General features: G+C 36.5%; 1 protein-coding gene across 1 annotated transcript in view; it reads right to left on the reverse strand.

Annotated features, from left to right (window-relative positions):
• LOC107673859 (stromal membrane-associated protein 1-like) overlaps window positions 1–13004 on the reverse strand; it is a 113423-nt gene that overhangs the window by 19594 nt on the left and 80825 nt on the right. The window contains exons 7-8 of the mRNA XM_016467669.1: window positions 3063–3141; window positions 1559–1566 (exon numbers count right to left, since the gene is read on the reverse strand). Of these exons, the coding sequence (XP_016323155.1) occupies window positions 1559–1566; window positions 3063–3141 (87 nt within the window). The remainder of the gene's footprint in view (window positions 1–1558; window positions 1567–3062; window positions 3142–13004) is intronic.

Here is a 13004-nt window from a genome sequence, read left to right on the forward strand (position 1 = left end):
CCAATTCCAATAAGTGACACATCTTCAGAAATGCGAAAAGCCTCCAAATCCTTTAAAGAGCCAGTGTGCGGCTCTTTCAGACACATCTTCCACTCAAAGACACAACAAACAAGAATGAAGGCATAATGCTGCCATCTTCCCTCATCAGACACCCACTGCCGCTCAATTCATCTCAAGAATAAGAGCAGAGATTGACAGCATGCTGTTGAGACTGAATGCCTTGTGAAGCCCTGAGCATTGGCTTACTATTCTTAAGTGATCTATCTTTAGCTCCTCTTTATCAGCATCCCATGAGAATGCAGAATGCACATGTATATTGTGTAGGAAGGGCTGATTTCCACTTGGCCAGAGCAGAGTAGGAGGGCATCAATTATTCGAGAAGTCCAAGTCAGTCCAGCGGCTCTACACACCTCTCAATAAAACATTGATTCAAGTGGGGAAAAAGCTTTTTGTCAAGTGACTTTTCTGGCTTTAGCTCAGCTTCAGGCTTCCAAGATCAAAAAAGAGAATCCTCCTTGAGCTATTCTGAGAACGATGGCCAAAACAGGAGTAAAAGGAGGATGGGAATGGACCTTAGTCAGGGTAGACGCCATATTGAATTTTTCAAAACTCACAACTTTCAAAACTGTTTTATTGAGTTTTGCCAACTGAAAATTATTTTGGAAAGATGTTTCATCAGCTGAACAATCAGTACATTGTTAAACAACAGTAAGATCTTTCGAAAACACCGTACTTCTGTGCCTCACAGCCTCATTTTCATTCCTGCCAAAAAATTCAACATGGCGCAACCCTGACTAAGGTCTATCGAGGGAGAAAAGGAGAAAGTGGAGACAGTGTAGGGTTAGTGAGAGTGGATCCCAGAGGTGAAGACTAGCTTTCACAAAGACAAATTGCTACTCATGCTGGGATCCTCCAGCGTCCTGATTAGCTATAAACATGTAAATCAGTGGTTATCAACATTTTTTTGGCCAATGCCCATCTATACAGTATTTAGGTCACTTATTGACCTTCAACAAATAAAATGTAGTGTGAATATTAATGTTGATTTTTATTCTGTGTTAACATACACACACAGTACACACACATACTATATTATGTAAACACCACACACTTTTATTTTGGATGCGATTAATCGCGATTAATCCATTTGACAGCACTAGATAATACTAGATCTAAACAGTTCTAAAACGAATCTCCTGGGATGGATATTAACATCAGGTGTAAACACACATTTAACACAGACAGAAAGCAAATGTATTGATATATTGTTGATTAATTGTGCTTCATTTGATTAATCAAGCATATGATGCAAGTAATTTGATCAATTTTTAATCAACAGCCACACTGATGGAAAGAGAGAGAAAAAATGTTGATTGTCTGAACACAGTGCTGGAGCCTGTTGCTGGCATGGAAGGGTGGGAAGAGATGCTGGGGCCTTGAGCAAAAACACATCAATAAGACACATGTCTCAATCTCAAAACCATCATCTCCAGCCTCTGTTCATCAGCACTGACCCCTACTGCCCCCCAGCTGAAGACGTTCATCTAAACACTCTAACCTCCTTGCCTAGAACACACACATTTGTGGAAATTTATATATTCTCACCCATTCTCTGTCTCTCTCACTCATCATAACGGACAACTTGGTAGCAGATCGAGATTGAGAGAGTGAGAAATATCGAATAAGAGAGAGAGAGAGTGATAAAAACAAGTAAGAGCGACAAAGGAAAGCTCCAGGGCAGTAAATAGAAACTTTCATTTCCCAGAAAGTAATATAACATCAATTGTGTTTGGTCATCTCAAGGGCTCGAGTTGCTGGCCTGATCAATACCGCCAGGACTGAACTAGCAGTGTGCTTTCCTGAACCTTCATCTAGACTGTAATAGCAGTCAGTGTGTTCCACTATCCAAGCCTTAACACAGACATTAAAACATGTCGCTTAGGTGTACAGCAACACGTTGTCTTGAGTACTTGCTGGTCAAATAATAAAAAAAGAAAAGAAAAAAGAAAGAGATACCATTTTCTCTAGATAAATTAAAAAAAATAAAACATTAAAAACTAAGACCAATCATTTTAAATGCTACAAGTGAATTTAGGCATCATAGCTCTATAATGTACGGTAAAATTTATATTAATTTTGAGTTTAGTGGATCATGTGACACTGAAGACTGGAGTAATGGCCAGTAACAGCTTTTCCATCACATGTCATTTAAATGTAATTTAAAATGTAAAATTATTTTTTAAAATATATTAAAATAGAAAATGGTTGTTTTAAATTTAAATAATATTTCACAATATTTCTGCTTTTACTATATTTTGCTACATTACTATTTTACTATATTATACTATATTTTGATTAAAAAATGCAACCTTGATGAGCATAACAAGCTTCATTCAAAAATATTTTAAAAAATCCAAAATTTTTACATTTGAATATTTCACAGTATTATGTTTTTTACTGCGCACTTTTGCTATTTTTGCTGCAGCACCAATAGCACCCTACTTCCCGTGCCACTGTTTAATAATAATAATAATAATAATAATAATAATAATACATTAATGGGAAAACCAGCCAAACATCATGCTGAAATCATCAACGGCATCAGCTATTGTCTATATCTCTGACTATCATCAATACATGACATCATTTTCTATCAGCACAACCCTAGACTCTAGCAAACCAAACACTGATGCACATTTATGCATTGAATCCGCAAACCTTCAGAGAACATCTCTGTTCATTTGTTTTTGTATTCACCACCAACACTTTGCCCTGCTGTTGGCCATAAATATGGTGGATGAGCGGAAAGGTCACATGACTGAAAAGGATGAATATATCACACATCACTACATATAAAGTAAACTCTGTAAGATTGATTTGTCTGTAAAATCCCATTTGATTAGTCAATGACACATGTTAAGTGCACAAATTGTGCTTCCATTTCACTACCTTCCACCACTTAATTTTTTTTGGTGTAAAATGTCTTTTTGTTCCAGCCTATCCTAGACATATCAGATTCCCTGATCAGCAATGAGACGAGTAATCAATTACTCATGTCTTACCGAGGCCTAACAGGTCGATGGCAGGCTCTGCACTCTTCTTAGGACTGATTCTGGAATCTGTCTGGTTGTCCTCTCCTTTCTAGGATGAAGGGAGACAAAAAAGAGAGAAAGGAAAGAGTGTTAGCGAGAAGATTTTTTGGGATCACAATTCCGAATGTGAGCATCAGCCTAATAGGCCACCAGTTGTTGTTCTGATTCGAATGCTGTTCTTCACAAAAAACAGCCTTCAGATACTATGTATACACAGCTTCTGTGTTTTATCTTTGCTAGTCGGGCACTTTGACGGCTCTGAACGTCCTGCGCTGCAAATTGTATGAATAGATAATGCAATGCGCTGCCGAAATAGCTCACTGGCTCTATTTGTTCATTGCCTGACTGACACCCAACTGCACCTCACAGGTGTCGACTGACCATGCTACTTTGGAGATGCAGTTCAAAGGCGCTCTTGAGGCCTGTGATTTGTGACAGGCAGATAGAGGCATCTCGGGCTGAGAAGACTAACCGTAATCCGGTCTGAACGGCCGATCGATGGGCTCTGGGTTAAAGCCTGGATCAAAGCCAGACGGAGGCCTTTTAAAACCTCATTCAACGCAAAAACACCCTCACATATATACACAAACATACAAGCAAACTCAAGAGGACAGCATTGGGTTGCGTTTTTTTTGAGGGGGAGGCAAAAGACTGGGAAGACAAAAGGGCAAAACACGTCAGAACAAACACAAACCCAGCCAGACTGTGCTGTCAAATCTGAATAAAACCACCAGTGTCTGACATCTGCCTTATTAGCACAATAAAAGAGAATGATAAATGCGAATTTGTCTAGATGTGTCACTTAACGTCATCATTGCGCAATTGTTTTTGGCAAAAGATTGGATTTGAGCGATTGAAAAACGGGACAGAGCCGACACAAGCACTCTAATGAGCATCTGCAGGCAGGGTTTGTGGTGAAGTGTCAAGCCAGGTGCATCGTGGGTAGAGGATTAAATGGGGAAAAAGAAATTTGCTGCTCTCCAGTGAGCTCGAGATTCGGGTCCATTCAACTGTGGGCTAAAAAAATAAATAGTTGCCTAATGAAAAAACGCTACTGATTCCAAAGCCATCAAATGCAGTTTCTGATGAGAAATTACATCGATTGTTCATAATTTTACAAGCTCCCGAATTATGAAAGCTATCAGAAGGGTGTTTTATACATCACTGGGTCCTAAGCTCTTGAGAAAAGGTTGGAAATTGAATTAAAGTGAATTGAATCTTAATCTTTTAGCGATGAAAAGCTTCTCCAGCCTTGCATGTCAGCTTTTGTGTACAAGGTCAAGTCTTTCACTTGTGACCTTTTTTATTGTAGTACACATGCAGAGACACACATAGGCAGGAATGTGATGTACAGCTGCCCTTCACAAAAAAAAAAAAGATTCACAATTTTTATTCACCTCTATGATTGAAATCCGTAATCTTAAAACGGTTGGCTTTGGTTGAATTATGTATGAATTGAGGGCTTAGGTGCTCTACTATTTGTTTACTTTGACACACGCAGACTTTGAAGACGACTTCGAAGGCGAAATCCTTCAAGAATGTATTTGTGCTTCAGATGATGGAAACACAACAGGCTGAGAAGCAAACACAACATTCACAAGACTGAAATACAAAGGCTTAAGGCACACACATCACGCCTTGTAAAACAGGGATAGCCAACTTTGGGAAGATCTGGGGCCACACAGCAACGGTCCCTTTAGCCTCAAGGGACGAATTTAATTTTTAAAGTCTTTTATATTAATGAGGTGAGCAGGCCAAAATGAGCTATTTTAACCCCAAAATTAATTATTTAACACCAAAATATTACAAATAATTAAAAGAAATACTAAATACTACTATACTACTGAAATGTAATTTAAATATAAAAATATAACAATGAAAATAAAAGCTAATATTAATAAATATTATCAAATATTTAAATGAATACATTAAATATTATTAAACATCCAAATATTAATAAAGCTATAATAATAATAATAATAATAATAATAAGTCACTTTGGATAAAAGCCTCTGCTAAGTGATTAAATGTAAATGTAATATATAAATAACACTAACATAACACTGATGCACAATTTGACAAGTAGGATACAGTTTTCTGCTTTTTCTTCACTCTATGCTTTTATTTATACATATCTAATTATTACTTCTAAACTCCTCCAACACCTCTTTCAGTTCATCTCATCCTCTCTCTCAGCCTTTCCTCACTGCCTCCATCACTCTCGAAAGCCATTCAGCGAACAGGTGTGAAATTGCTTGAACTGTGGAGTTCTGTCTCTGGGGCCTCTCCAATCAAGGTCATTTCTAATTCATGGATACTTCCCTTTGATGGAAGAATAATTCCATTTGGGTCACATTCCCTCACACTCAACGCATCCGCGCCATGCAAACAGGATCAGAGGGAGATGCTCATGTGCACTCAGGCGCTATGAACAGAGACTCGTTCTACACTTCGTTCTGGACTGATTCAAAGCTGAATGTACTTGGCTGGGCACTCACAACTTGCATTGCAGCTATGAATATCGGAGAGGGAGATATGAGTCTGTCACCTATTTTGCATTCATGGACTGTTATATTATTTTTGTAGATGCTGAAAGACCAAGAAATGATCAATGCAGTTTTTTAAACCGTGTGCAGGTGATTATCGAGGAGGAAGACGTGTGAAATATTCAAACCAAATCGAGCTGAACACAACCAACGTAGAGAAATACAGTGAAATGGAAGAAAAATAAATAACTATATAAATAAGTAAAATAAAAAGTGAATAAATGAGCAAAGCAGAGAAAAATACTTAAATAATGTGAACTAAAATAAAATACAAATAAAGAAAAAGAAAAAGAAAAGTAAATGTAAAATTAAAATTAAAAATACAAAAATAGAATAATAAAATAAAGTAAACATCACAAACAATATTAAAAGACAGACTTTAGGTTAAAGAAATAATAACCGTGGGGTAAATAAAACAAAAAATAAATAATTGTTTCACAAGACATCAAAAACAATATTTAAAGACAGCCTTTGGGTTTAATTTTTTTTTTTACCATAACCATAGTTTCTACCATAAAAACATGTATTATTCTACTGTACATTAAAACTGGCAACTTTTTATTAACCACTACTGAAACCACTTTAAAATAAATGGAATCCTCATTAATTTATAGTTTTACAATAATTATAATTATAATTATAATTATTACCTATTAATAGGCTTGGCTATTATCAATAACTAAGAACAGAAACAATGGTTTAAATGGTACAATATTGCAAGGGATCCAACAAAATGGACAAGACACAAAACAATACAGCACAACACCATAAAGAAACAAAATACCTACATAATGTTTTCTTGTCTGTGAAATATAAAAGAAAAAAAATAAGTAACAAACTCTAGATTACAAATGATTAGAAGATCATTATCAGAAGATTAGAAGAATGATTAGAAGATCAAATAAAAAATAAATATGGAGAGAAGGGTATCTGGTATCTTGAGGAATGGAAGAGATGCACAGAAATAATGATAGTGGAAGGAAGCTCTCTGCTGAAAGTACAGTGTGTTCTTGAGCTCATGAGTGGGCACATGGTACTTCCTGTAGCACAGTTCAGGACAAAGCCCTCGCTCCACAGAGCCCAGGGCAGGGGTATTAATTATTAGTGAAACCACAGCGTGAAACAGAAAGACAGGTGAGAAAACTACCAGAAGTGCTTTGAAGGCTTGTTAGACCAGTTCCCATTGCTGCACACAATAACTAATAATGAGGCTACCTACTGATACAATGCAAACCTATTTAATATTTTACAACAATTAGTGCCAAACTTCTAATCTGACTGACCGAGCAGCGTTATGGGCTTTAGTCGCCAAAAACTAAAGGTGGATGTAATAAATTAAACCCGTTACAGAACAAGATAAGCAGTCAAACTCATTCAGTTTCCAGTAATTAAAGCAGCAGTAACCACAGCCAGCAGTTAATGGAAGCGTGGCAACATCTGCCAGCGGATGCACAGAATGAAGAGACTCAGGCCTGTGCCATGGGGGGAGAAAACAAGACTCGGTTATCATTTAATATGCTTATCATTAATTATAGTTCATCATTGTGCTTATCAGGGATCTAAACTGGGGTGGCCTGATGAGTCTTCGGCTCGTAATCAGCACAGGCACTTACATCATGGATTACTTTATTCAAATTCCACTTTAATCAGCTGTTAATCCACACGCTCTCTCTGAGTCTGGACTTCCTGCGGCACAAGGGCAGCGCTGCAGCTCGATGCAGCTGAAGCTTGAAAACTCTTGAGATACAGGACGAATGACAGACTGATGGTCAGGCCCAGACTGAACCTGGGGACATTTTTTGCTTTTTCTGCATAGATTTTTCAGAACACGGTTGCATGTTTTAAACATCTGAGCTATATACTCTTATTTGGAGCTGAGAGCAATGTCAATTTTGACACACACACACACGCACGCACACAAAAAACAAATAGTAAAATAAATATTTGTAATAATTTTTTTTTGTTTGTATTTAAATCAAAATGTCTTTTAGTTTTTGCATCACATCACAATATAAAATGACATTTTAAATATCATTTTTTTCTTTTAATTATTTGAAGTGGTTGAACACTAACTAAGAGACACTCAAGCGAGTCAAACCGCAGCATATGACTGGATTATTTTAATCAATTATTTATTTTTATTTTTAAATACTGTCAGTCTACTGCTAATATCTTGCTGTGTTATTTTTTCTCATCATACACAGCCACTCAAAAATTTGGGGTCAGTAATAAAAAAATTTTGTATAATATAATTAATATCATATATTAAAACGAAGTTATTTTTAAATTTTGTAAAGTTAATTTTCTTATTAAAATTATTTTTTTTTAATTTTCAGTTATTCTAAATTGCAATCATATTTCACGTTTACTGTATTTTCGATCAAACAAACAACCTTGTTGAGCATAAGAGAATACTTTAAAAAATAAATAAATAAATAAATAAAAATCTTACTGACCCCAGACCTTTCAACAGTAGTGTATTTTCATCACAAAATGTTGACATGGTGCACAATTTTTTGTCTCGTCTTTAACACTGACAAAGGTACTTGTTTGTCAACAAAGACAAGATGAAAAAGGCACATCATAACAATAATTATCAGATTTAAATTCAAAATTTTATGTTGACAAAAACAAAAAGGACTGGAAAATATCACAGAAAAATAACACTGAAAAATAGAAACAAATTATATAGAACTACACAAACAAAACCATTTTTATGTTGGTAAAATGGTATGTGTAGAATTTTGTGAATGACTAGCATTACAACTCAGCGTAAATCTGTGGGCCTGCTGATGGCCTGAAGTGATGGATAAGAGATGTAGGGAAAAAGATGAAGAAAAAATGCTTGTTTATGTGCTGCAAGCCCATGCAACGTATTGCATATGTATGGATGTGTAAGCGTGCATTTTCAAACATTTCACAGTAAACATGGCCACTGTAATCTGTATTATGTATGTGTTGGGTAGTGGGCATTTTCCAGTCGAAAGCCTTTGTTCGCGTTAGATGGGATGGACAGGCATGAAAATTTAACAGATCAACAATAGATGTGTGGCTAGGGAGAGGGAACGCTGGTGCAAGGGCTCACTTCTGTGAATGAAGTGCCAAACTTCTGGCCCATCACAAACTGTCAACGCACATCACACTGAAGAGAATCCGCCGTGCTGATACTTCCACGCTTGCCTGTCTACATACACACACATCCACTGTGTTCCTCCCTAGACACTGCTTTTGTGAAAGCTATGGAAATGAACTTTGAGGGGTCAAAATCCTCAGCTGCCAGACAGAAATTGTATTATTATTATTTTTTTTTTAATGGGGCAGCTGCACTTAATTCATTTGACAGTTGGGCAATAGCGTAGCAGGAAGAGGAAGGTGGTGGTGAAAAAGTAACGGTGCACAAACATTCAGTGCTATGATGGAGGAAAGCAGTGGAACAAAATATATTTGTCTCTGTATTAAAAACTGTGAAATTACAGCAGATGTTGCATTAACCATAAGTTTTCTGATATTTACCGAAGTTTAAAAACATTGACAGATAATTGCATCAGCTATTTTGACATATAAAAAACAAGGTATCTAGTCTATTGCATTTTCCTATTTTAGAAAGAAAAATACCACAGTAAAGGAAGCTAATAGGCTAATAGGGGCAAGAACTGAAGAAAAATTGTGCCCCAACCAAAACAGATGTGAGTGAGGATTTGGGGAGAGAAATGAGAGATTCTTAGTGTAATTCATAGTGAGATATTGTTCAATAAATCAGGTGACCATATTGCAAAACTGGAGTGACTTCTGTCTTTTTCACATTACTGAGAGGAATTTTGGTAATGGTGACCTGCCAAGGGACTGCAGATTAAAATTAGCCATTGGCTAAATCTGGTACAATGCATTAATTGGAAACATTTATGCTTATATTGTATGTGGTTCCTTTCCAAGCACATAAATAAAAGGAAAAAGCCAATAACCTGCAACACAGCACTTGGTAAAGCTAAAATATCTCTTTCTTGTGAAGTTAACACCACAACCGACTTCTAAATGAGTTTAGAAGAGTCTGTTTTGTCTTGTTTTCCAACAAGAATTCTTGTAACGGGTTGAATTTACTTGAGAAGCAACAATACATAAGATTAAGATTTCAGTGAATGTATCTTTAATAAAAGTACTGTATATTCTGTCTTTTCACTTGTTTTAACTGCTTATACTTCAAACAAATTTGACCGTGCAGTATGACAAAATACACTCTCATATTACAGATACACCCACTGAAAGCAAGTCTTAACTGTTTTTTTCCAATCAATTGCCTTTGAGAATTGCTTGATTTTAATTCTATAAATACTTATGAACTTTCACTGTAGCCTCCATTTAAGTGGTTACAGACCTAAACAAAATGATATAGACTCAAATTTTAACTGGTATTGCACAAATTGCACCGCATTCATACACTATGTTTTCTACTCTAATACATTCTGAAAAATAATTTATTCTCATGATGGCAAAGCAGAATTTTCAGCAGCCATTACCAGTCTTCAGTGTTCCATGATCCTTCAGAAATCATTCTAATATGCTGATTTGCTGCTCAAGAAACAGTTGCTATTGTTATCAATGTTGAAAATGGTTGTGTCGCTTAATATTTCTGTGGAATCATGTTACAAATTATTTTTTTCTAGATTCTTCAATGAATAGAAACTCAAGCACAGCATTTATCTGAAATAGACATCTTAATGTGTTATTGCATTTAATGCATTATTCCTTGCTGAAAACTATTAATCGCTTTCAAAAAATCTACCTGACCCCTAACTTTTGAACGGTAGAGCATGTGACAGCTAGGTTAACTAGAAGGTTAACTACCCACAGATAAAAGTGTGGGTTCTGCATGCATAGGCTATGACTTGTCATTTTTAATTAGTGAAAATGTTCATATTGGCTATGTCAAGAACAAATGTTCACATATACCGTATTGGCCCGAATATAAGACGACCCTGATTATAAGATACCCCTTTTTCCAGATGTACCTTTTGGAAAAAGGCTTTTTAAAAAACACATTTTGTTTTTTTTCTCAGTAAAACACATTTTGTCTTCAATTATTTTCATATTGCATATTTTTCCTATTTTAATTTTTGTTTTGAAAGTATGGTAAAAACTGGTCAAATGTACCAATCACATTTAAAAAATATACACTTTTTGATATACCATAAAAAAAAAGAAAAACTGGTAGCCCATCTGAATTAGGACATTTAGGCTATCCACCAAATAGTAGCCTACCAAAATCTTATTAACAGTAGAAGTTAAATCTTACTGTAGTCTTCAAATCTGGGTACTGTCTTACGTTTTAAAATCACAAAGGGAGTTTGGTCCCATCAGGCTAACGTGACAGTCACGACTCGTGCAGCTGTAAGGTTTTCTTTTTCTTTTGTTTTTACTCGCGATCTTTACAACACGCATTACATTACGTATTTCATGGCACACTCGTTTTATGCGTATTTGGCGCCACCTATTGTTGTGGGTGTATTATTGACATGCCAAAGTCTAGACCCTGAATATAAGACGACCACGTTTTTTCAGATGTATTTCCAAGAAAAAAACATCGTCTTATATTCGGGTCAATACGGTAAATGAAATGCCATACATCTATATCATTTTCGGGAAAATTAAAACAACAATGGAGCATGACGGAAAATTTGACGAATGATGATTATTTGCAGCACATCCTCTGAATTGCAGGTGTGTGTGTGTGTGTGTTATCACGACCCTCCTGCTGTGTGATCTCATTCTCTAAAGGTTGCCTGCACCCTCATCTTCCCAGAAAACCCCACGTCCTCGCTCGCTCCCTCACCTTTTATCTTGACATCACTCTGGCCTGTATATCGGCTAATGTGAATTCTGAGTGGATGGGCTGAGATGTTGAGGTTAATGATGATGCCCTCACTAAAGTATATATGAAGCTCAGACAGTGAGGGCTGTCTGAACCCCCAGAGCCACTTCACTCACACCTCAAGCCAATACGGTGGTTAGGCCTCAATCTCGACACGAACACACACACACACACACACTCGCAGTGTGGGAGTTCCAGTCTCTCCACTACAGGCTTCTAACCACACAGTCATTTTCACGCCTACTGCATCCTCCCGCTTTCCAAATTGTTTTTGCAAAGGTCAAATGCAATGTTCAGCTCGCAGGGTCTGATGGTGTAAATGGGGAAGACGAGGAGGAGGGGGATGAGGAGAACAACCCTTCGGCCACAGATGAGAGAAGAAAGCTGTATGGTGCTCTGAAAACAGTTTTTCTTCTTTCTGTTTTTTTTTCCTCCCACACAATGAAACAATGCCAGATAGAATCAAAGCATCCATAACTTTTCAGCAAGTTCATTAATAATAAAAGAAATGTGAATCGCCAGGCAGCAAATTACAATTTTACAGTCTCGCATACAACCTGGATCTATAGCCACATCACGCACAGCCGCACAGAGAAGTCTCAAACTCATAGAGGTGACCAAATGAACAGGGAGAAATGCATAAACTGAGTTTAACAGCAATTCTTAAGGTGAATTTTGTGTGATTTCTGTGTCACTAGAGGAACCAAATGGAATTGCAAATTGTGTCCATTTCCAACTGGGGAATGGGTAAAAATATAGATTTTCTGAAGAATAGATAAGTAAAAAATAAGTATCTTTAAGTGTAAAATTTGAACAACCATGATATTGATTCTTAAAATTGCAAGATTGATCTTTTATTCTATTCCAGTGTCCAAAAATGCTATTTCTCAAAAACATTATGTCAAATGAGTAGTATGGTCAAACTTGTAGTATTCATAAAACAGTAGGTGAAAAGTACATGGATGACCTACTACAGATGAGATTTCGAAGTGTGCAATTGATGGACATTTGAGGCCACAGAAAATGCAGTCAACCATGGCAACTAATGGCATGGATTAGGGTTGTGCTGATAGACGATAGTATCGTGTATCGACGATAGTCAGAGATATTGACGATAGCAATGTCTTTGTTGATAGTCAAGACGATATTAGGCTCATTCTCCTTATCTCCTATAAATGTATTAAATTATTATTATTTTACTATTATTAGGCGGCCTATTATAATTCGGCTATTATTATCAAATTGCCCCACTATTTCACTTCAGCACTGCATTTCACACTCGCGCAAATGAGGATTAGAGCCTGTAGCTGGTGAAGGAGTCTCCAGCAACAAACACAGACGTAGGCCTACATCGTCTGCTGATATAAGGTATTTCATTGCATTTTTACAAGTAATCTGAATGGCCTATATATATGTGCAATATTTTAACCGAGCCCTCACTAACAGTTTAATGCCACAGTTATGTTACAATGCATTTACATTTACATTTAGTCATTTTGC

The sequence above is a fragment of the Sinocyclocheilus anshuiensis genome, unplaced genomic scaffold (genome assembly GCF_001515605.1).
Source record: "Sinocyclocheilus anshuiensis isolate Anshui unplaced genomic scaffold, SAMN03320099.WGS_v1.1 scaffold292, whole genome shotgun sequence".
NCBI classification, from domain to species: Eukaryota; Metazoa; Chordata; class Actinopteri; order Cypriniformes; family Cyprinidae; genus Sinocyclocheilus; species Sinocyclocheilus anshuiensis.